Source organism: Littorina saxatilis, linkage group LG13 (assembly GCF_037325665.1).
Source record: "Littorina saxatilis isolate snail1 linkage group LG13, US_GU_Lsax_2.0, whole genome shotgun sequence".
NCBI classification, from domain to species: Eukaryota; Metazoa; Mollusca; class Gastropoda; order Littorinimorpha; family Littorinidae; genus Littorina; species Littorina saxatilis.
This window is the reverse complement of record NC_090257.1, coordinates 36,034,575-36,060,269: the sequence shown is the minus strand read 5'-3', so window position 1 is coordinate 36,060,269 and position 25,695 is coordinate 36,034,575. Positions and strand designations below refer to the sequence as shown.

General features: G+C 41.9%; 1 protein-coding gene across 1 annotated transcript; it reads left to right on the top strand.

The window, feature by feature from the left end:
- The first annotated feature begins 102 nt into the window (after positions 1-102).
- On the top strand, positions 103-18,770 carry LOC138945617 (intraflagellar transport protein 81 homolog). Its single transcript, XM_070317077.1, has 14 exons — positions 103-185; positions 868-1,069; positions 1,708-1,808; positions 1,956-2,136; positions 2,865-3,020; positions 3,815-3,925; positions 5,220-5,304; positions 7,402-7,565; positions 8,270-8,365; positions 9,216-9,362; positions 10,243-10,392; positions 11,795-12,013; positions 14,326-14,570; positions 15,839-18,770. The coding sequence occupies exons 2-14, from the start codon at positions 914-916 to the stop codon at positions 16,101-16,103; spliced, it is 2,076 nt and encodes a 691-aa protein (XP_070173178.1). The 5' UTR covers positions 103-185; positions 868-913; the 3' UTR covers positions 16,104-18,770.
- Positions 18,771-25,695: the final 6,925 nt, after the last annotated feature.

The window sequence follows — 25,695 nt, the reverse complement described above, 5'->3', positions numbered from 1 at the left end:
TTCAGAGTTTAGTAACAAGGAAATTTTTAGAATACAGGAAACTCTTTTCTTTAGCAATGGATAAAAACGTGGGTTAGGGAGTAAAGAGAAGTGCATGCTGGAACTAAATTCTTCTGCTATGGCGTTTGGAGTCCTTAGCAGCGACAGAATGGTGTAAACGTTTTCGTAAAACTCTGCAAATCCAGGTGCGTTAAAAAGTGACTATTCGTGGTAATGTTATGTTCACATGATTTTCAACTTTTACTGCATTTTTTCCACCAGTGAGGTAGAGCCTTCTCTGTGAATATTGACCTTTGAAAATAATAGAGTTGAAAATCGTCTCTACCGTCTTTCATTCTTCTTCTTCTTCCAATAATGTTCAGCGATCAATGAATTGACCATTATTAACATGTTGGCGAAGTGCAAGTGGTTCATTCACAGTACTAACTGGATTCTGTTTCCAATACTTTTTCTTAAAAGGCAGCTTAAATTTAACCATGTTTGACGCCCACTTCCAAGCTTCAAAAAGTGTATTTGAAAGTGGCAGAACCTCGTTATTTTTCACAGCCGAACGGCTGTTTAATCACTTCTGAACTGAATACTGCACACTAGCTCTAGTAGCTGTATACTGTCCATATGTTTTGAAATTAACCTGGCGTCAGGTAAGGTTCAATGTGTGACTCCCCCCCCCCCCCCCCCCCCCGGCCCTCCCCCCACAGCCCATGTTGTAGTGGCTACCGTGCGATTTGATAAACACCAACACACACAAAACAAAAGGACACATAGAGAAGAGAGAAAAATGAGAAGAAATTTGCTGGTGCAATCTTGAAGATAAAATGCATTTTTTTTGTTAACCTTATGGTGAGATTCTTGTGTATATTATTCCAGGATAATCCAAAATTCAGAAAAAAGTGATCTGACTGAAACCATCACCATGACGACAAGCCAGAGTGAGCAGATGAAGGTGATTGTTCAGGCACTGAACAAGGAGCCATTCAACAAGAGCTACAACCTCATCTCCTTTGATGCACTGGAGCCGCTACAGCGTCTGCAGGTCTTGAACGATGTGCTGTCCATCATTGATCCAAAGGTAAGACGATAAGGATGATGTTGTTGGTCAATTCTGACATAGAATAATAATGATAATTTGCCCCCTCGCCTAAAAAAAAAGAAAAGAAAACACACAAAAAACTGCCTGCTGACTGTAATTTTTGTTAATGAAAAAACAAAACAAACACACACAAAAACACAGACAAACACACACACACAAACACACACACACACAAACACACACACACACATTGCAGCATGTCTGACTCTGAACTTGTTACCCACCTACAGTACAGGTCTGTCCTATTTTTTCCGACAGGTTTCTTTAACCATCGGTTTTATTTTGATGGGCCTTATAATAAAAGAGATAATTTCAGGCCAGTAAAATATTTTTTCCGTGATTTTGCTGGATAAATACAAATGTAACTCAGTTCATGTTGCGGATCTTTTTAAACCCTGAAATATCCCTCATGCTAGCATGTTGTACTGTATCAAACCAAAAAGAACACAACAGAAGCCTGTTTTGGTCAATTCTTCATCAATATTTCGTCAGCCTGTTGCTGACTTCTTCAGGATGGTAATGACAAGTAAGTAAGGAACGGAACGTAATGTACAATGTGTTGTCATGATGCATATTATTACAATTTATGTATGTTTTTTGCTATGGTTATTTTGCAGCAATCCCTTGACCTTAGAGAGGAGACACCAGATCAAACAGCAGTCAGGATCTTTCAGCTACTGCGTGTGCTCAAGTACAAGCCACCGGACTCCGTCAATTTGTAAGTCACATTTCGTTTTGTGTTTAGTTCTGTGACTTTATCTGTCTAATACTCTGACAAGCATATTGAATTTTTTGTGAGAAATCGAGAAATCAACAAAAGAAAGTTGAAAAAAAGAAGCATCTGTAACATTTATCAATCTTGCAGAAACCAGTTCCGGGTGGGACTGGTGCAAGGAGAGAAGCCCATTATCTACCCTATCCTAGAATGGCTTCTACCCAGGGTGCCAGAGCTACAGAAGAGGGCCTACCTGGCAAAGTACCTGTTGAAGATTGATGTTCCTGCTGATATCATGCAAGATGATGAAGTCAGCGGCATTTACATGCAGGTGCGTTGGTTTTGATGTCAGTGGTTGATGCTCAGTTCAGTGATAATGCTAGTTATTTTCTAGATGGGTATTTTGGTACAGGCAAGAAGAATAAAGCCCTAACAAACTGTCATCGAAGCAGAATAACCAGAGCATGACGGTAACTGTTTTGACTGGGAAAAACTGTCAGATGCAATCAATACTGGTACGACTAACTTGTTGATGAATTCTTTCCAGTGTTTTTAAATAATAAATGGTAAAATGCCAGACATTTGTCATTGATAAGAACACCGTTAGTTGGCACTGCTGAGGGAGAGCGAGTTGTTGGGGTGCTTCTACCACTTTTCCTTTTCAATATTTGAATGGTTGTGTTCAAAGTGTGCCTCGTCAGCAGTATGTCTGGTACAAAAACAACTTTGTTGCTGGGTGCAAGTTGATTTCGAAGGCTCCAGAGATAACAGTGTGGGTTCAAAGAGCTGATGTAGTCCTTGTTTACCTTTTATTCACAAGGGAGAAAGGGGACAGGGGAGAGAGTTGTATTACAACGACATTCCACAACTAAGTGTTTGATTTTGAGCTAAGTATTGGATGATCAGAAATCTAAAAACAAAAACTAAAATGGGAGGGGGTCTGAAATTGTTTGTTTTGTTTTTTTGTTTTTTTTTCAAATAGGGGAAGAGGGCAGTTCCACTGTACAGCATACACACATATGTCACATGTTTTCTTTCTTAACACATTTGTCCTGACAGTATGAGGAGCTGATGGAACAGTTCAAAGAACTTCACAAGCAGTCGCAACAGCTGGCAAGCTCAGGGTTCAACACCACTGAGATCCGCAAAGACATCACCAACATGGAGGAAGAGAAGGAACAGCTCATCAAGCGTATTGAACGACTACGCAGAAAGGTCAAATATTGTTTTATAATAATAATAAAAATTAAAAAAAATAATTTTTCTATAGCGGGAGTCTTTACAATTTCATTCTAAAACAGACGAACAATAGTGTAATGGGCATACAAATAACTTAGAAAAGGAAACCAACAACAAGCAAGCTGGGCTTAAAAGACAAATGATAGTCACACACATACACACTGTTTTCTGCATTTTTTCCTTCATTTTTATGAGATACGATAAAGACTAAATGAACGAATAAGTGTCTGCCTGATTCTCTCTTCCAAAAAGACATCTTTAACATCAAAAGCTTGAGATTCCGTCACAATGCGAATGATGGCGTCGCGTAACATTTCCTCTCGTGGAAATGACAGAGTTTTTAAATGGAAGTTTTTGTACTTGGACTAGGTGAACTGATAATGGAAATCGTTATTCGTTATTCATTTCAAGAATAGAAAAATAAAATTGTCCTGAGTTTGGTGGAGGCATGAAACATTTGGGGGGCCCAATAGCTGACTTGGTAGAGCACTGGACTTGTGACCCGAGGGTCACAGGTTCTAACCCGGGCCGGGACTGACACCGGTCAACTTTATGTACAGACTCAGAGACGGTATCCATGTTCCACCCCTGTGTCACATAAAAGACCTGGGTCATTCTGCCATAAGTGTAGGTGGCTGATTACACCTAAACACGGACACACTTGGGTAGTTCGACTCTGTTTCTGCTAGCTTTCCACTGGGAGGAAGCTACCCAAATTTCCCAGCGATGGGACAATAAAGTAATGAAAATGAAAATGATTGTGTGTGCAGGTGGAGTCTCACCCCAACTCCCAAGTGATGATGAACGTGGCCAAGAATCTTCGAGTGGAGCGCGACCGAGAGAAGAGAGTGGCCGTCCAGAGACAGGAACAGATGACTAATGTGAGAGTCCTCCATCATTTTGTTTTTGTTCTCTGTTTTTGTTGTTGTCTCATTTTGCGTTGTCAGAAGGCCTGTACAGTATCCGTTGTTTCATTGTTTTAAAGCCTTGTTTGCTTTCTTTACTTGTCTCCTTGTTTTTCTATTTAAAAAAAAAATAAATCTGTACAGTGGAACCCCTTTTTAGGACCCCCCTTCTTCTTCTTCTTCTTCTGCGTTCGTGGGCTGAAACTCCCACGTACACTCGTGTTTTTTGCACGAGTGCAATTGTACGTGTATGACCGTTTTTTACCCCGCCATTCAGGCAGCCATACGCCGTTTTCGGAGGAAGCGTGCTGGGTATTTTCGTGTTTCTATAACCCACCGAACTCTGACATGGATTACAGGATCTTTTTCGTGCGCACTTGGTCTTGTGCTTGCGTGTACACACGGGGGTGTTCGGACACCGAGGAGAGTCTGCACACAAAGTTGACTCTGAGAAATAAATCTCTCGCCGAACGTGGGGACGAACTCACGCTGACAGCGGCCAACTGGATACAAATCCAGCGCGCTTCCGACTAAGCTACATCCCCCCCAATATATGACTTCCTCCCTTTTAAGACCCTGTTTTCTCAGACTTTCTGTTCATAACCTCTGTAAACTTACCCCCATTTTAAGACTCCCTCCATTTTAAGACTCCCTCCTTTTTAAGACCTGATTTTCTCCTATTTTTTGAAGGCTTAAAAGGGGGGGTTCTACTGCACATACGTTGACCTGGGAGATCGGAAAAATCTCCACCTTAACCCACCAGGCGCGGATGGGATTCGAACCCACGACCTTCCGCTTTGGAGGCCGGCGTCTTGCCACCAAGCCATTGCGCCTGTCGATCTTTATTCATTGTCATTCAGAACCTGGCTTCAGAGACTTCCCTGATTAAGACATGCTGGTCCGCAATGTGCTTTGTGTTTCTAGATAGTCTGTTTTTATCTAATTATTTTGTAGAGAATATTTTTTTTATTATGGTATCTTCCAGTTGAATACTGACTTGTGTATAGTTGTTAGAAGGAAAGCTGCATCCAAGAAAAAGAAAAGAAGTGTGGGGTGTAAGTTATTGCGTAAATACAGACAGCTGGCTGCCGGCGGCAAGAGAAGACCTGAATTTGCCTAGGGACTTGGCTGGGTTGTCTTGGGTCAGTGCTGTGAATGGCCACTTTGGGGGCTGTTGGCCCGATTGAGCACAGGGGCTTTATATTTTTGGTAGTTACCCCTCTTCAGATCTAGGTACGCTATGTATACTGCTCTTTGTTTGTGCCTGCAGATCCAGCATCTGGACCAGAGGATCAAGAGAATGGAGAACCAGCTGAGAGACATGCGACAGGCCAGTGTTGGAGCCACGCCTGACAGTCAGTTACATTTATTATTTACATGTGGCGTTAAAAGCTGGAATGAATTCTTGGTATATGTGTTGAAGCAAAGAGTGAAGACTTGTTGTCATGTTGCGAACACTGTTTCCCATGGTGGAACTTTGTAACTGATAGGATAATAATAATAACAAAAATAACAACACTTTATTGTCCATTAAAATGGAAAATTGTCTTCGACATGTCGAATAAAAGGTTATAGATATGCAAGAACACCTTCACTGTCTTCCGGGCTAGATATTTGCAGAGTATTTGCCATCTGTATGGTTGGACCATTTTTCTGCCATGCACAGTGAAGACGTCTATGCTTTACAATTCTGGAAATGAGCTTGTTCACCCAATGGAACTATTCAAAGTAACATGTGAGGCTTACACGGAATAAAGAGAACTAGGCTGGTACTTCAGCATTGTTGAAAATTCAAGCTTCGCCAAAGTGGAAGGTGGCCCGTTTGTTTGCTCATTACTTTGGAATTTTGTGCACTGTAACATTGATTGTTTATCCCCCCCACTTCAGACGAATGAAAAGTGTTTATGTAGTTGAAAAACAAAAGGACGGGCGCTGTGGCGTTGTGGTAAGACGTCGGCCTCCAAAGCGGAAGGTCGAGGGTTCGAATCCCGGCCGCGGCCGCCTGGTGGGTTAAGTGTGGAGATTTTTCCGATCTCCCAGGTCAACTTATGTGCAGACCTGCTAGTGGCTTATCCCCCTTCATGTGTACACGCAAGCACAAGACCAAGTGCGCACGAAAAAGATCCTGTAATCCATGTCAGAGTTGGGTGGGTTATAGAAACACGAAAATACCCAGCATGCTTCCTCCGAAAGCGGCGTATGGCTGCCTCAGACCTGGGAACCCATACGATTTCGCCGTATTTTGTACGCATGATTGTCGAGAATACGCTCAGTACGGTCAGTGGGGAAAAAATACGACGAGAAAAATTCCTAGACTACTTTTCTTCACAAGCCCATCCTGAAGCCGATCCAGTATTTTGGCACATGATTACGTCACTATATTAGCCGCTGTCAAAAAAAATACAATAGGATCGTGTCAATCAATCAAAACAACCAGGCAAACAAAAGTACGGTATTTGGCGAAATCGGCTCTGAGAATAAACAAGTGAAACAAAGAAGAAAAGTGAAAAAGTTTGAAGAAAAATATCACACACACACACACACACACACACACAATTTGTAACCCACACACACATGTAGTCCCGCCCGGAATAAGCTTTTTGGGGATGATTTACGACTTTTGCGCACATTTCGAGCAGACGAAAACACAACATGGCGGCTCTTGCTCCTCCAACTATCGCGAGACACAAACAAACGAAATCTCGCGCGCGCGAGATCCTGATACATCCGGTGTTTCTCTGTACGCTTGTCACGACGACTTGTTGACAAACAAAGATTCGCGAATGAAAGAGAAAAGCGCCGAGTCTTGAGTAGAGCTAATAAAGTACCGGTAATCGCTAATCGAGCGAAATGAAAATCCGTGGCGACTTCCATTAGGTGAATGCTATTCAAGTTTAGGTAACTATTTAGCCGCATCTTTTTATAAGCCGCAATGCAATTTTTTTTTTTAAAAGTCGCGGCTTGTAGTCCGTCAAATACGGTACAGTTTTTGTCAGTAAAAATTGAAAAAAGCATTTGTTTTAAATGTATAGGTAAACTTCATTAACGGCATGAGGGACGCGCATGAGGCATGTTTTAATGATGGATGTGCAAACGCTGTGTGGAGTACGCTCATTTTTGTGAAAATACACCAAGTTTGTTTGAGAATACTAAAAGTGCAAAACAGGGGTTCCCAGGTCTGCTGCCTAAATGGCGGGGTAAAAACGGTCATACACGTAAAATTCCACTCGTGCAAAAAACACGAGTGTACGTGGGAGTTTCAGCCCACGAACGCAGAAGAAGAAGAAGAAAAACAAAAGAAATCGGTACTCACCAACACAAGGACAGCACAAATAAAGACAAAAACAATTTTCTCTATGGAAGCTTCTTTGAGACAACAAATACAAAGGAAAAACATGTTGTTTAGATAATTTAGACAAAATGCTAGCGATTTCAAATCTGACTGTTATCAGGTATGGTAGAGAGACTGGAAGAGGAGACGAGGGCCAATGGCTACATTGTAAAAGAACAGCTGCCCAAGGACATCGCCTCCCGACGCAAGATGATCCAGGACCTGCAGAAAGTTGTGGCCGTCCCCGCTATGGGTCAGTCCGACCTGGATGATCTTAACAATCAGGTACAGTGTTAGTTTTATAATAATGAACACACACACACACACACACACGATTTAAATCCAATTAATCACAGTTTATCCAATTTATCACAGGTGTTGTTTTGGTTTTATGGCATAGTTAAACAGATAAAAATTTGTTGTTATCTTCAGTTGTTATAGTTAGGAGCAAAAATTGTGTACTGCTATCTTACGAGGATGAGGTTAACATAAAATTCAAAAAGACAAAGATAAAGAAAGAAACAAAAAAGACAAAGAAATAGAAAGAAACCAAGGACTTGAAAGAAACACAAATTTGAGGTGCAGGTCACATTCAGTAGCCTATGACCAGACACTATGGAACTACCTTCCATTTAAAAATGAAAAGCTATTTAGTCTCATCTGCCAGGCACTTTCACAGGCTCTGAACAGAAATAAATTGCAAAGGGTCCTAAATGGTAAGGACGTTTTTCTCATTACATCTGCGTCAGCAATCCAAAACTATTGTCTTCGCACGGGTGAGAATGTACTTGTATCCTCACAGATTATTGCATTTACATTGAGGGATGCTGGATTCCAGAGTAGAGGATGATGCTGTGGTCTGTTAGTGCAGGTGGATTTGTAATGTTCTTTTGGTTGAAATCTGAAACCGGCTAGACAGGTCTAAGTAGCATGATTTTGTTTATTGTTATTCAGTTTTGTGCTTGATTTTGGACTCGCCTATATTTCAGATCACTTCTCTGAATGCTGAAGTGAACCAGCTGATTGAGCAAAGGATGAGGAGTGGAGACCCCACTGAAGACAAACTGTCTCTCTTCAGACAGCAGGTACGCTTAGAAATGTGTTCTCTTTGATGTTTTTGTTACGCTTTTGAGTGTTCAGGATAGTTGTGTAGCGTAGATTAATCTTTAGACAATAACTCTTTCTGATATATCTCTGAAGGAACTGCTTTCTTTGAAGGAATAAACATTCTTATGTTCAGGAAGGCGTCAGGTTTGTTTCATCTTCTTGGTGTTAGTCTTTAGAGCATAACTCTTTCTGATACATCTTTGAATGAATTAATTTCTTCGAAGGAATAAACATTCCAATGTACAAGCAGGAAGGCATCAAGTTTGTTTCAATGTCTTGCGTTGCGTGTTCAGGCCTGGGTCAGGCCGCAATTTTCTCCCCCCTTTCCTAACCTAGGTGGTGGGTTCAAGTGCTAGTCTTTCGGATGAGACGAAAAACCGAGGTCCCTTCGTGTACACTACATTGGGGTGTGCACGTTAAAGATCCCACGATTGACAAAAGGGTCTTTCCTGGCAAAATTGTATAGGCATAGATAAAAATGTCCATCAAATACCCGTGGGACTTGGAATAAAGTAAAAAAATTCCATCTCACACGGCATTAAGTCTCAGGAATCATGAATACACGCATGCAGGAGAAAAAAAAAATAAAAAAAAAATATGGGTAGCGCCGTATGTATGGCAGCTCGCTTTCCCCGGGGAGAAAGCAGCCCGAATTTCCATGAGGGTAACCTCACTGGACTGTAAATCTTATCCAATCCAATGTTGGAGATATAGCTGCCTCTTCAGGCTTTGAAAAACGTTGAATGATGCTGAGGCTTCTGTTGCTGACATGTTGTGACTTGTTCAAACAATCGAGCTGTTCACCCACTGTCTTCATGGTACGTGCAGGCTGGCATCATCGCCCACAAGAAAGAAGCGGCGGCGGCAGGATTGCGGGAAATGCGTGAAGAGCTCAACAAGACCAACCAGGAAGTGGAACAGAAGCGAGAACTCGTCTCTAGCGTGGAGGGGGCCGAGGTCCTGAAAGGAGAAGATGTAAGTGGGGGTTTAGCCTGTGTGCATGGAGCTTTGGTGCGTGTGGAGACAAACGAAAAGAACAAGAAGTAATAATAATAATAATAATAAGAACATTTATATAGCGCTAAATCAAAAACTTTCGTTAAAAAGGCTTGCTCTAAGCGCTTGACATCTAAACTAAAACGTCATTCACACTCTTTGCAATGATGTACAAGAACTTCATGTCACACTCTTTCATTCAGTATAGCACCATTCACACAGTTGTTATTCTGTACAAGACAATAAGTTAGTCTAACATTTAGAATGTTCATAAGATGACAACAAGAGAAAACCAGACTGATTAAAACAACTGCTTAGTGCTAACAAAGCATGAATCTTAATGATAACGTAATACATATTTAACTGTTAAGACCATAAAAAACCTATATGCTAAAATAACTTCGAACTTTTAAGAACTTCTTATAAGATACACAGCACATCTAGATAAACACCAGAATGATAAAAACAAAAGGCAACTCGTTAAAACTATTAAATGCATCAATGTCTAAAACACGAAAGACTCAAATATAAGATACACAATTCTCTAGTCTGTCCTGCTGTGTGTCCATTTGTCCATCGGCATGAGAAGATGTAAGTGGGGGTTTAGCCTGTGTGCATGGAGCTTTGGTGCGTGTGGAGACTAACGAAAAGAACAAGTAGTCTGTCCTGCTGTCTGTCCATTTGTCCGTCAGCATTTGGGGACGTATTAAGAACATGTCATTAACAGTTGAGGACAGACACTTATATGTTGTGTTTTTGCATTTCTTAGTCGTTAGGCTGTTGAAAAATATGGGTTGTGCCTCCTTTGTTTAAGATTCTTGCGTTCAATAGTAAAGATATTTACGGTACGTGTCTGCAGTTCAAGCGCTATGTGAACAAGCTGCGCAGCAAGAGCACCATCTACAAGAAGAAGCGGTCGGAGTTGGCCGAGCTGCGGGCCGAGTCTGGTGTCCTGATGCGTACCGACGACATCCTCAACCAGCGCAACCAGCTGATCAACAAGCAGCTGGTGAGTCTTCATTGCTGGAGTGTTATTGTCGGTGGTTTGGTCGGTTGGTTGATATAAACCGGTTGGTTGATTGGCTGGACATTCTTGAAGTGCAGTTGCAATTGTGTCAGCATTTACTGTGCAGTAAGGGGACCCCAAGACACAAAATAGAGAACATCATGTTTCTTAGGTTTGGTGCTCATTGTTTGTTTTATACTGAAAATTGCTCCCATGGGGTCGCCTTCACGCGGCGGGAGTGTTTCCACAGAGCTACCCCACCCCTTTACTTCTCTTCTTTTGTCTTATTTCTGCCTTACCAGTCCTTTCACCTATATTTCCTTCCAAGAAAACTCTCTCTACTATTCCCTGCAGTTTTCCAATTCTTTTCTTGTCTTATTTCTACCTGACTGGATCCATCACCTTTATTTCACTTACCAAAAGTTTTCTTTTCCACATCCTTATTTCTCTGCCCCCCGCATGTCGTAGGAGGCGACTAACGGATTCTGTTTCTCCTTTTACCCTTGTTGAGTGGTTCTTGTATAGAATATGGTCAATGTTTGTAAAGATTTTAGTCAAGCAGTATGTAAGAAATGTTTAGTCCTTTGTACTGGAAACTTGCATTCTCCCAGTAAGGTCATATATTGTACTACGTTGCAAGCCCCTGGAGCAATTTTTTGATTAGTGCTTTTGTGAACAAGAAACACTTAACAAGTGGCTCTATCCCATCTCCCCCTTTCCCCTATCCCATCTCCCCCCTTTCCCTCGTCGCGATATAACCTTCGTGGTTGAAAACGACGTTAAACACCAAATAAAGAAAGATACTGAAAATTCCAGTATTTTACTAGAGTTAACTTCAAAATAGCGAAAAAGAATTTCGTCAACCTGTCAGTCGTACTGGTTTTGATTGCTGTGGATAGTTTTCCTGTATCTAAACAAACATCACCACATTATTATAAATTACCTGCAGGGACCAAATGACCAGTTTTTGTGGGATCTATTCTTGAACTTTAGGTAATACCGGTGTAACACACCTCATTCTGTTCCCCACCTGAAAGTGTCCCCTTGGAAAGTTCTCCAGGGGACCATTTGGCGATTTGGTAGCACCAGTATGTCCCTTGGGGGACAATATTGGACACCAATATGTCTAATGCTTGTGTCATTTTGACTTTAGTTTTGTTATGATAATTTTTGAATAGGTAAAATGTGTGCGATTCCTTGCAACACAAGTGTCAGAAAGTTTTGACTCCAATGAGTTAACCTTTTTGTTCTGACTCCAATGAGTTAACCTTTTTGTTCTGACTCCAATGAGTTAACCTTTTTGTTCTGACTCGGCGTATCGTGGAGCGGAGGGTTGACATTAAAATGTGCAACTCCCATGTCATATTGAACTAAAAACATCACTTTTCCTGTCATTCTCTCTCAGGGTATAGTGGAGACGAAGGCTGGAGTGTCGGGCTACAGGGAGACACAGGAGAATCTGGAGAAGGTCTCGGCCACCAAGAGCGAGCTGGATGAGGTCAAAGGTCGCACGCTTGAGGATATGTCTGAGATGGTTCGCCGCATGCACGCTGAGATCTCTGAACGTCGTAACGTCCTGGCTCCCATTCTGCGAGAGATCCGACCTCTGCGAGAGAGAGTGCAGGTATGTATATGCTGAATGCAGGTATGTATATGCTGAATGCAGGTATGTATATGCTGAATGCAGGTATGTATATGCTGAATGCAGGTATGTATATGCTGAATGCAGGTATGTATATGCTGAATGCAGGTATGTATATGCTGAATGCAGGTATGTATATGCTGAATGCAGGTATGTATATGCTGAATGCAGGTATGTATATGCTGAATGCAGGTATGTATATGCTGAATGCAGGTATGTATATGCTGAATGCAGGTATGTATATGCTGAATGCAGGTATGTATATGCTGAATGCAGGTATGTATATGCTGAACAGAAATCCAAAAACAGACTGCCAATGTTCCTTCTTCTTCTTCGTTCTTGGGCTTCAACTCCCAAGTTCACTCATGTTTTTGCATGAGTGGGTTTTTACGTGTATGACTGTTTTTACCCTGCCATTCAGGCAGCCATACGCCGCTTTCAGGGGAGCTAATGTTCGAAAATTCATAAGTAAAAAACCAAGAATGTACTAGCAAATGTAACATTTTGTTTTGTCAAGAATTAATCGTTCCAATAATACTAGAACCTGAACAGGTTTTGTTGAGTGTCTTTGAGAATGGGCTTTCAAGGAGCCTCATCATGGAAACTCTTGTATGTCATGATGCAAAAGACGCCTGCCCTCTTGTGTTAACAATCTTGTAAATTGCTCAGATCTGAGCAGGCTGTCCATGCTGTAAGAGCATTCTTCTTCTTCTTTGTTCATGGGCTTAGACTCCCACGTTCACTCATGTTTTTAGCACCAGTGGATTTTTACGTGTATGACCGTTTTTACCCCGCCATTCAGGGAGCATAGGCCGATTTCGGGGGAGGCATGCTGGGTATTTTCGTGTTTCTATCACCCACCGAACTCTGACATGGATAACAGGATCTTTTCCGTGTGCACTTGGTTTTGTGCTTGCGTGCACACACGAAGGGGGTTAAGTCACTAGCAGGTCTGCACATAAGTTGACCTGGGAGATCGGAAAAATCTTCACTCTTAACCTACCAGACCGCAGCGACCGGGATTCGTACTCACGACCTCCCGATTAGGAAGCCGACGTCTTTCCATCACGCCACTGCGCCCGTCGAGCATTCTTCTACTTGAATGTATTCCAAATTGAACAGTCTGGCTGCAGTTAAAGCGAGGATTTCTTGCTAAAGTAGTAGATTGACATAGGGTCAGGTACGAAATTAAGTCATCCAAAAAGTCCCTTTCAATGCAGAAAGCAGCCAGGAGGTACAGTGGCACCTCCCTTTGAAGACCCCCCCCCCCCCCCCTTCTTCTTGAAGAAGACCCCCCAATTTAAGACTTCCCCCCCTTTTAAGACCTTGATTGTTCAGACTTTCTGTTCATAACCTCTGTAAATTGTGACCCGTTCTCACAAAAGGGGGCCTAAGTCGGAATTTGGATATTTGGAGCTATGCATATCACTGGAAACTGCATTTAATAAGCTTTAATTTGATACCAAAAAGAAGTTTGTGTGAAAAAAATTGCGGAAGTTAAGTAAGTTTCAACCGGACCATGTTCAAGGACGCCATTTTGAGAAAATCGCGATTTTTTCCTTCCCTAATTAAAGTGTTGTGAGCGAATTTGTGTCTTTGAAGACATGATTAACACATTTAAATAATAAAACTCAACAAAATATTTCGGAATATGAAAGATTAGGGTATAAAGAGATCAGAAATGCAAAAAAATGAAAATCACCCAAGTAGGCCCTCACTGCCTTTCCCAGCCGATAGCTCGGAACGGCTCGCTGCGACTTAGGCCCCCGTTTGTGAGAACGGGTCACAATTTACCCCCAGTTTAAGTACCTCCTTTTTAAAACCTGATTTTTTTCTCAAAGTTTTCAAGGTGTTAAAACAGAGGTTTCACCGTGTCTGCATATGCAACTCAAGTGAAAGAAATGACAAACTCCAATATTTTGTTCTCTGTGTAGTCATTGACCCCGGAGTACGACGACAAGAAGCAGGTGTATGCATCTCCAGTGAAAGAAATTACAAACACCGATATTTTGTTCTCTGTGTAGTCATTGACCCCGGAGTACGACGACAAGAAGCAGGTGTATGCATCATCAGTGAAAGAAATTACAAACACCGATATTTTGTTCTCTGTGTAGTCATTGACCCCGGAGTACGACGACAAGAAGCAGGTGTATGCATCATCAGTGAAAGAAATTACAAACACCGATATTTTGTTCTCTGTGTAGTCGTTGACCCCGGAGTACGACGACAAGAAGCAGGTGTATGCATCATCAGTGAAAGAAATTACAAACACCGATATTTTGTTCTCGTTTTAGTCGTTGACCCCGGAGTACGACGACAAGAAGCAGGTGTACGAGCGCACGTCGGCCGGCCTGGAGAGCAACATGAGCAAGCTGGAGCAGGAGGTGCGGGGATTCTCCGAGGAGTGCCGTGCGGAGGAGTCCCGCTACCACTACCTCCACTGCATGATGGGAGTACTGAGGCAACAACAGGAGCGCATCGCTCAGGAGATGAAGGCCTACGTCAGCCATGACCAGGCTGAGAAGAAGAAAACTCTCAGGTCAGTGGATTGAAGTTGGTTGAGGTCACTTGTTGCTTTGTCTGCGTCTTGCTTGCTCTACGCACAGGGCTGTGCATAAAGCCTGTCCTTAACTGTGCGAAGTGGACTACGCCAAGTATACTTCGTGAAGCTGGCCGCATGAAGGTTTGGCACTGAGTTTTTGGTAAAAAGACTTCGCAAAGTCGACTTCGGGCTCAAGTAAGGACCAGCTTAAAAGTCAGTTGAGGTCACTTAATGCGTTGTCTGCGTTTTGCTTACTTACTTTGCGCACAGGGCTGTGCATAAGACTGCCACCAGATCATGCCACTGAGGTCTGTCTAGAAGTCTTTTAAAGGCATACTAACCACTCCCGTGTTTACAAAGTGTAGTTTGCCCACAATCGATGTCAAACGCACCATAAGACCATATAATGACGATACGTCACCATGCGCGGACCATAATACATGCATTACAGCTTGTTCTAGCCTCTGAAAAAGTGAGGATGTCAACAAAGCCGCGGTGTTCTCTCCCTTGCATCAACGTTACATGTGTTGCCAAATCTATAAATAGGACGATCCAGATCAAAATGAAAATTCAAATATCTCAACATTTAAGGGGTCCTAGACCACAATATTTTGCAGGGAACTTAATTTAGTCTGTCTCCAGCTGTTGGTAAAGCAATTAGCGTGTATAGTCATCGAGTACATATGGCTTTAAGGTAACCCCAGGTTCATCCTGCTCTCCCCAAACATTTTCTCTCAATGTTTTGATGGTTATTCTCTCTTCTGCGTTTAACTGACGGTTAATATTTCCTCCGGGGGCTCCCAGTTTTCCCATCCATTCTCTTGTTTGTTTGGATTCAGTGTGAACTGCAGATATAGCATAATATTGCAGTTTTTAAAATGCTACCTATGTAGAAGCTTATCTCTCCATTCTCTGCCACTTGCTGTTTCTTTATTTCTCTATTGGTCACACACACACATTGCATAAGCTCTCTCTCTCAGACAGTGTTGTTACTTAGCTTTGTCAAGCCTTTTCTGTCCTAAAAATGGTGCAAATGATTGGATTTGAAGTGCCAAAAATAAATTTTAAGGTTAATGCTATCCAACAGAAGAGCTAATTGCTGTTAGAAGACCCCCAGTTCATATGCCGCCATGTGCCCAGCATTTTGTGACAAGGTTCCTGGTTATTTTCCTCTATGTAACTCTTTTTCATAGAGATGTTTGTCTGTGCAAGATCCAAGCACACTTCCTTTCTCACTGATGCAAAATGTCCTCCCTCTTCCACAGAGAGACGTACTCACGCAAGATCCAGGAACAGGAGAATCTGGGTCGCAACTTGCGCGAACGCCAGAAGACGGTACGCGAGAACCACGATCCCAACATCAAGCAGATGAAGATGTGGCGAGATCTGGAGCGCATCCTGCAGTGCAAGACCAACTGCCTGGAGCAGATCTCCTCCATTGGCTCCAACCTGACCGGGGGACGGGGCTTGCAGATGGGGGTCGGGGAAGCTCCTCCCACCCTTCTGGAGGATGACCGTCTGGTGTTGTAGAGGAGTGATCTGTAGGCGGCGTCAGCTCACCATATTTTTGGGTCTATAAGGAGCTTTGTTGTGAAAGGCAGAACCCCCACTTTCAAGTTTAAAATAAAAATAATCCACACAATAGGTGTTTCCGGTGTATTGGCTGCAAGGAAGTATTCCCTTTCATTGTATAGCGATGTGGGTACATCTGTACTCTTCTTTAGCCATACACAAGGTGATACTGGTCAATAGGGTGCAGGTGTAAAAGTTGAGAAAAAAAGTTGCGCCTTATAGTCTCGAAAGTACAGTCATTTCTTTCTTCTTTTTTGACTCACATGCGAAGCAAAAGTGAGTCTATGTACTCACCCGAGTCGTCCGTCCGTCCGTCCGGACGTCCGTCCGGAAAACTTTAACGTTGGATATTTCTTGGACACTATTCAGTCTATCAGTACCAAATTTGGCAAGATGGTGTATGATGACAAGGCCCCAAAAAACATACATAGCATCTTGACCTTGCTTCAAGGTCAAGGTCGCAGGAGCCATAAATGTTGCCTAAAAAACAGCTATTTTTCACATTTTTCCCATTTTCTCTGAAGTTTTTGAGATTCAATACCTCACCTATATATGATATATAGGGCAAAGTAAGCCCCATCTTTTGATACCAGTTTGGTTTACCTTGCTTCAAGGTCAAGGTCACAGGAGCTCTTCAAAGTTGGATTGTATACATATTTTGAAGTGACCTTGACCCTGAACTATGGAAGATAACTGTTTCAAACTTAAAAATTATGTGGGGCACATGTTATGCTTTCATCATGAGACACATTTGGTCACATATGATCAAGGTCAAGGTCACTTTGACCCTTATGAAATGTGACCAAAATAAGGTAGTGAACCACTAAAAGTGACCATATCTCATGGTAGAAAGAGCCAATAAGCACCATTGTACTTCCTATGTCTTGAATTAACAGCTTTGTGTTGCATGACCTTGGATGACCTTGACCTTGGGTCAAGGTCACATGTATTTTGGTAGGAAAAATGTGTAAAGCATGTGAGTCGTATGGGCTTTGCCCTTCTTGTCTTTCCAGGGTTGGGGTTTGTAAACATCCTTTTACTGTCAGTCCAAAACACATGAAATGTAACCTATTTTTGTTATCCAAATTATAGAAATTTCTTAGTTTCACAGGAATTCTCAGGAGGGGGGCATGCACCAGTATGACTTTTTATTTCTACCTTAATCTTATCCCTGTGTTTTCTTTTTTTTTATGAAAAGCATTTCTGTTATTAATGGGGGTGTGTAAAACGAATTTGTTTGATTCTTTGAGGATTTGTCAGTGTTTTTTCAAAGTTCATTGCCATTCAAAAAAATAAGTAAGGGGGTTATCTTCAGTGTTTGCTGTTTGAGCATTAATGTGTATACAGCCATTGTTTTGTCCCTGTCATGAGGCAAGCCATTTGTCAGCATAGAGAGAATGAAAAGAAGTGAGAAGACATTGTGTCTGTGACCAAAAAAGACCAGCGGCTGAGTTTTCATCCTGGCTGACAACAGTGATAGAATTTCAAGGTCTCATTAATTAAGGTATATGCTATTTTGTTGCATTTTCATTGGAATGGAAAGGTTTCTCTGGGCGATTTGCGTTGAAGACAAAAGTAAATGCGTGAGTGTTTGTTTTGACCGTATTTTCTTCTTGTTGGGTGTATCCAGATACAAAATAAGAAGATACAAAGGGTTGTACATCAGACCTGTTTACCCTTACGATTTTGGCGTAATTTATTACGATTTTCTGCAAAAAATACGCCATTGCGCTATCCGTGTCAAGACTACGATTTTCATAAATGATAAAAATGTTAAAAAAAATAATTTTTTTTTTTTTTATTAATATTAACATGTTTGGCATTGGGTTTTTTCAATGGCAAAATGAGGTGAAAAAGCACAGGACTGATCAGAGATCATGTCTGTCTGATGAGACGCTGGAGAGCTTTCTAGTGGTGAAGTCTTGCCCTCACTCATTCGGCAAGCGCAAGTACAGTAGAGAAGCGCTTGACACACTGAAAAAGGTCTACAACGAGCAAAAGAAAAAGAATCAGGGATGCATGTGCTTTTGATGTGATCTTTGAAATTATGATTACTACAAAAACTGACTGATGTGTTTTGTTTGTGAATGATGGATATATGTGCATGATTGCGTTTCGCAGACACTGTGTTGTCATGTGCGGTGTAATTGGCGACGAATGCTGGATGATTACTATTTTTGGGGCTGAGCATTACTCCAAAACACTTATGGGGGTAAACAGGTCTGGTACATGTATACTGTTTCTTTTTGTGTTCTTTTCAATGTATACAAATTTGCCTGTGATATTTTGTGTCCGTCTTTTTGCCTTCTGTGAACATTGGTACTCCGTCCATAAGTTATTTAACAGTTAATTGAGAAATTTACTTTGAAAAAAAAATTGATGGAAAATGGAATCAACAAATGAATAAATAATACAGGGCATGAGTGTCTTGTGAATTTATTTAATCTTGTAAGAAGGCTTTTTTTATGTGATTCAGCAGACCTTTTGTGTCTTTTTTTTTCAAATTATATTTGTGAAGTTTTTGAAAATGTTAACCAGTTGATTTCTAAGACAAATTGTTTGACTTAAAGTGTGTCTGTTATTGTCATTGGTTTGAATTTCTCATTAAATCCGTCAAAACCTAAAGCTGATATCATGTTATAGGACTTTATATGCATGGACGCGGGGATTTGTGTATCAGTCTGTTCGCCTGATTGACTGTCTGACCAAAAACCTTTGAAAATCATTGTTGAGGTTTACGTTTATACACATGCAGGCACAAATGCACACACACACACACACACACACATAACGAAGAGAGAGTGAGAGTTGTCATGTATTTTCATGTTTTGCAAAGCATTGCATTGCTCTCTGAGACACACACAGGCACACACACACATACACACACACCACACACAGAGACATCACCACAGATAACACATTTTATGAAACCAGGACGAAGCTACTCGAACGTATTTACACCCCCGGTATAGGGGTGTGTATAGGATTCGGTCGATGTGTTTGTTTGTTTGTTTGTTTGTTTGTTTGTGTGTTTGTGTTCCCATAGAGATCTCAAGAATGAACAGACCGATCGTCACCAAACTTGGTGAACAGGTTCTGTACATTCCTGAGACGGTCCTTACAAAAATTGGGACCAGTCAAACACACGGTTAGGGAGTTATTGGTGGATTAAGATTCTACAAGGACTTATAGAGGGACATATTAATGGTCAAAGGGAAATAACCTTCTCAGTTGGTGGCAGTGAGAATGGTTATTTCCCTTTGACCAACGGGGGTGTTTTTCCTACCTCGGAGGAATTTCTTGTTCATGCAAGTGTTCATACACCTCACACCACAGGCGCAAGTAAGTATGTTAATATATTGAATGCAATGTTTGTGTCAGATAACTAAATCCCCTGCTGTAGGATGCATACAGCTTGATTTTACATTTACATTAGGTAGGGTCAATACATTGGAACAGAGACGACAGACATCCCCGGAAATCAAATTCACAAAAGCTAAGTTCCCCTGCTTTAAATCGACATCAACAACAAATAAACTGTGTTGAGACTTTTCCGTGTAAAATCAAGCTGTTGCCTACGGTAGGGGTATGAATGATTTTTTGTAATGTAAATCACAATGAACGCTTTAAGGTTCTTTTGACGAGTAGTATATGTTTGACCATTAGGGGTAGAAATGGCCGTTTTTGTACTGTAACTGATGTTTGCACAAACAACCTAATCACAAAGTAATGTAAACCGCAACGAACGCGCTTAAATTCTTTTGACGAGAAGTATATTATTATATATATGACCATATCTTCTGGTATGACTGCATACCAGCGGATCCAGTGACAATTGTGAAAATACGAAAAACAAGGCTTTGACAAAATGAGACCTTATTTTCAAACAAAAGGCCTCGGAGAACTAAGGTCTTATATGGAAAATAAGTCCTAAATGTTACGGTCATAACAAATGAGGGCGTAAAGAAATAATGAAAGCCTTGTTTCTTTTAAGGAAGTAAGGCCTTATTTTTGGGATTTTTGATCCTTTGTTTCAAGGATAAGTTGTCATCTGCTTGTGATCAAAGGTTAAAAAGCACAGTCTAGACTCTTCCAAATGAACCAGCTTCAAGTGCCTCTGCCGTCACACCTTTTCCGTTTTTACGCTTCAGAAAAGCCCAGGCATCCAAGTTTGACACTGATAATGATACATCGATAGAGATCAAATATTTTTTGAAACAAACCTGTGCTCTTACGCTCAAGCCTTTCGCTCCTTCGATATTCATGCAAATCACCGTTCACGGCTCATCTCACTTAAGACATCAGCCTTACAGCGGTTTATCCAGGGAGATCTGGTTTCTAATCAGGGCATCTTCTGGACGTCATCCATAGTCTATGACTAAAATTACCGAATCACAAAAGCGACCAATCGGCGTGCTGTCCCAGGGCCGGACTAGGCGAAGAGGAGGGAGGGGGGGGGGTTGCCAGTGGTGGTCCAGGGGGATGTTCTCCCTGGCGGGGTCAAGGGGCAGAGCCCCTTGTGGGGGTCAGGGGGCAAAGCCCCCTGAAGCTGATGGGTAGGTCATATTTTGAGATAGGAAAATGGTCGCTCCTTGCATGAAACGGCATAAAATAAACAATAATAAAAAAAAATTAATAAGTGAGGTACATGTTTAGGCTAGGGGGGGGGGGGGGGTTGCGCAACCCCCATAACACCCCCAGTAGTCCGGCCCTGTGTCCCAAATTCTATTGCATGCTAGAGGTGCATAGTTGAAGGAATTTGAGATGACTGCATTTTAACGAACAGTGTTTGTGTGGGTGTTCTTCTTTTCATCTGAATTACCAATCGGCAAGCTGTCCCAAATTCTATTGCATGCTAGAGGTGCATGGTTGAAAGAATTTGAGATGACTGCATTTTAACGAACAGTGTTTGTGAGAGTGTTCTTCTTTTCATCTGAATTACCAATCGGCGTGCTGTCCCAAATTCTATTGCATGCTAGAGGTGCATAGTTGAAGGAATTTGAGATGACTGCATTTTAACGAACAGTGTTTGTGTGGGTGTTCTTCTTTTCATCTGAATGACCAATCGGCGAGCTGTCCCAAATTCGGACACCGCTATTGCATACTAGAAGGAATTTGAGATGACTGCATTTTAACGAACAGTGTTTGTGTGGGTGTTCTTCTTTTCATCTGAATTACCAATCGGCGAGCTGTCCCAAATTCGGACACCACTATTGCATACTAGAAGGAATTTGAGATGACTGCATTTTAACGAACAGTGTTTGTGTGGGTGTTCTTCTTTTCATCTGAATGACCAATCGGCGAGCTGTCCCAAATTCGGACACTGCTATTGCATACTAGAGGTGCATGGTTGAAGGAATTTGAGATAACTGCATTTTAACGAACAGTGTTTGTGTGGGTGTTCTTCTTTTCATCTGAATGACCAATCGGCGAGCTGTCCCAAATTCGGACACCGCTATTGCATACTAGAGGTGCATGGTTGAAAGAATTTGAGATGACTGCATTTTAACGAACAGTGTTTGTGTGGGTGTTCTTCTTTTCATCTGAATGACCAATCGGCGAGCTGTCCCAAATTCGGACACCGCTATTGCATACTAGAGGTGCATGGTTGAAAGAATTTGAGATGACTGCATTTTAACGAACAGGGGTGTTTGTGTGGGTGTTCTTCTTTTCATCTGAATGACCAATCGGCGAGCCGTCCCAAATTCGGACACCGCTATTGCATACTAGAGGTGCATGGTTGAAAGAATTTGAGATGACTGCATTTTAACGAACAGGGGTGTTTGTGTGTGTGTTCTTCTTTTCATCTGAATGACCAATCGGCGAGCTGTCCCAAATTCGGACACCGCTATTGCATACAAGAGGTGCATGGTTGCAAGAATTTGAGATGACTGCATTTTAACGAACAGGGGTGTTTGTGTGGGTGTTCTTCTTTTCATCTGAATGACCAATCGGCGAGCTGTCCCAAATTTGGACACCGCTATTGCATACTAGAGGTGCATGGTTGAAAGAATTTGAGATGACTGCATTTTAACGAACAGGGGTGTTTGTGTGTGTGTTCTTCTTTTCATCTGAATGACCAATCGGCGAGCTGTCCCAAATTCGGACACCGCTATTGCATACAAGAGGTGCATGGTTGCAAGAATTTGAGATGACTGCATTTTAACGAACAGGGGTGTTTGTGTGGGTGTTCTTCTTTTCATCTGAATGACCAATCGGCGAGCTGTCCCAAATTCGGACACCGCTATTGCATACTAGAGGTGCATGGTTGAAAGAATTTGAGATGACTGCATTTTAACGAACAGGGGTGTTTGTGTGTGTGTTCTTCTTTTCATCTGAATGACCAATCGGCGAGCTGTCCCAAATTCGGACACCGCTATTGCATACTAGAGGTGCATGGTTGAAAGAATTTGAGATGACTGCATTTTAACGAACAGGGGTGTTTGTGTGGGTGTTCTTCTTTTCATCTGAATGACCAATCGGCGAGCTGTCCCAAATTTGGACACCGCTATTGCATACTAGAGGTGCATGGTTGAAAGAATTTGAGATGACTGCATTTTAACGAACAGTGTTTGTGTGGGTGTTCTTCTTTTCATCTGAATGACCAATCGGCGAGCTGTCCCAAATTCGGACACCGCTATTGCATACTAGAGGTGCATGGTTGAAAGAATTTGAGATGACTGCATTTTAACGAACAGTGTTTGTGTGGGTGTTCTTCTTTTCATCTGAATGACCAATCGGCGAGCTGTCCCAAATTCGGACACCGCTATTGCATACTAGAGGTGCATGGTTGAAAGAATTTGAGATGACTGCATTTTAACGAACAGTGTTTGTGTGGGTGTTCTACTTTTCATCTGAATGACCAATCGGCGAGCTGTCCCAAATTCGGACACCGCTATTGCATACTAGAGGTGCATGGTTGAAAGAATTTGAGATGACTGCATTTTAACGAACAGCGTTTGTGTGGGTGTTCTTCTTTTCATCTGAATGACCAATCGGCGATCTGTCCCAAATTTGGACACCGCTATTGCATACTAGAGGTGCATGGTTGAAAGAATTTGAGATGACTGCATTTTAACGAACAGTGTTTGTGTGGGTGTTCTTCTTTTCATCTGAATGACCAATCGGCGAGCTGTCCCAAATTCGGACACCGCTATTGCATACTAGAGGTGCATGGTTGAAAGAATTTGAGATGACTGCATTTTACTCAACTCAACTCAACTCAAATTTTATTGGCTTCAATTTTCATAGAAGAATTTGTCTTGCGCTTGGGAGAAAGTAAGAGTATAACATATAAAAACAGCATTCATATCACATTTCATGTATCACACACAGTAATCACTAGTATAAGCCGACAATTATCACATTTGTACCTGTATCATACATGCAAATAAATAGTATCACATTTCCACGTATCACACACAATATATACATTACATAACATACAGCAAGCTTCCATCTCCCGCGCCCCCCCCCCTCCCACACATACAGTGTTTGTGTGGGTGTTCTTCTTTTCATCTGAATGACCAATCGGCGAGCTGTCCCAAATTCGGACACCGCTATTGCATACTAGAGGTGCATGGTTGAAAGAATTTGAGATGACTGCATTTTAACGAACAGTGTTTGTGTGGGTGTTCTTCTTTTCATCTGAATGACCAATCGGCGAGCTGTCCCAAATTCGGACACCGCTATTGCATACTAGAGGTGCATGGTTGAAAGAATTTGAGATGACTGCATTTTAACGAACAGTGTTTGTGTGGGTGTTCTTCTTTTCATCTGAATGACCAATCGGCGTGCTGTCCCAAATTCTATTGCATGCTAGAGGTGCATAGTTGAAGGAATTTGAGATGACTGCATTTTAACGAACAGTGTTTGTGTGGGTGTTCTTCTTTTCATCTGAATGACCAATCGGCGAGCTGTCCCAAATTCGGACACCGCTATTGCATACTAGAGGTGCATGGTTGAGGGCCCTAAAGGGTTTAAAATCGTGATCGTGATTGGCGTTTTTTTTACCTTTCTGTGACCGTGATTGCCGAAATTTCCATTTCTGTGATCGTGATGGGACTTTGCCCGTGATCCGTGATGACAAAAAAATCAAGTCTCGTGATCGTGATCGTCATTTGTTTTCGTGATCGTGATTGGCATTATTGCAAAGCATTTTATTTTCAACGTACATTTTGCCCGTGATCCGTGAAAAAATCAAGGTAACTGTGATCGTGAAAGCTAAAATTTCCCTTCCCGTGATCGTGATGATACCTCCCCTTTTGGGCCCTCATGGTTGAAAGAATTTGAGATGACTGCATTTTAACGAACAGTGTTTGTGTGGGTGTTCTACTTTTCATCTGAGTTGTGAAGTATGTATAATTTGTCTCAGTTGCTCTTTTGATTTGTCGAGATTTAAAAAAGAAAGATAAAACAACAAGAGAATAGGATTAAAAGAAATGAGGCCATGAAGTTAAAGAAATGTTCACCTCAGTTCAAAATATCCTCGCGATTTAAGTTAAGCACACACACAAAAAAAAAAAATTCTCAATTTTGAATTTCTGTGCGCTTCAGTTAATCGGAAAATCTTATTCATCTAATCCAGCGAAACTGAATCAACTTCAAGAGAGAAAAAACATCTTAAGTGCTCATGTCAATCGGTAAACAACTTTGATAGTTTCGGACACCAACTTTAATCACTATACGCCAGTCTCGCATAGTTGTTTAAAGACACCTTCCTTCTCGTGTAAACGATCATGTAAACCACCACAGACTACTCTGTGCAGGCTTTTACATGAAATAAGAGCATCCTTCCGCTTGGTCACATACCAAAAATAATTAGCCTGACTGCTTTCTTGTGCAAAGTGGGATGGGGGGGGGGGGGGTGAATTAATCCCTGAACTGACACCTATTTCAAATGATCTGCGAAATTAACTCAGCAAAAAAATCCCAGTCTGCACAGCAAGGAACTTTGTTTGTTTGTTTGCTTAACGCCCAGTCCCCCACGAAGGGTGATATCAGGGCGGTGCTGCTTTGACATTTAACGTGCGCCACACACAAGACAGAAGTCGCAGCACAGGCTTCATGTCTCACCCAGTCACATTATTCTGACACCGGACCAACCAGTCCTAGCACTAACCCCATAATGCCAGACGCCAGGCGGAGCAGCCACTAGATTGCCAATTTTAAAGTCTTAGGTATGACCGGCCGGGGTTCGAACCCACGACCTCCCGCTCACTGGGCGGACGGCTTACCACTAGGCCACCGTGTTGCGGTCAGCAAGGAACCACGCTATTGATGTTTGGTATGCGTCCAAGTGGAAGGATGCTCTGTCGCGATGTCAGTAAAAGCTTGAACAGATCTGTTGCTGTTTACACGATTGTTTACACGGGAAGGTAGCGACCTTTAAAGGCACACATTTTTCCTTGTAACCCATTTGGTTCACCCCCGTCGCGATATAACCTTGAACGGTTGAAAACGACGTTAAACACCAAATAAAGAAAGAAAGATTTGGTTCACCATCTCAGACCTGGTCAGGCTCTTACAGGGAATAATACCATCTCTCCAC

What these genes read in the sequence shown, in the direction of transcription:
- LOC138945617 (XM_070317077.1), top strand. Translation starts at nt 914, where the DNA reads ATGACGACAAGCCAGAGTGAGCAGATGAAGGTGATTGTTCAGGCACTG. An exon ending in TGTCCATCATTGATCCAAAG is followed by an intron (nt 1,070 to 1,707) that starts GTAAGACGATAA and finishes GTTATTTTGCAG; the next exon opens with CAATCCCTTGACCTTAGAGA. An exon ending in TGTCTCTCTTCAGACAGCAG is followed by an intron (nt 8,366 to 9,215) that starts GTACGCTTAGAA and finishes TGGTACGTGCAG; the next exon opens with GCTGGCATCATCGCCCACAA.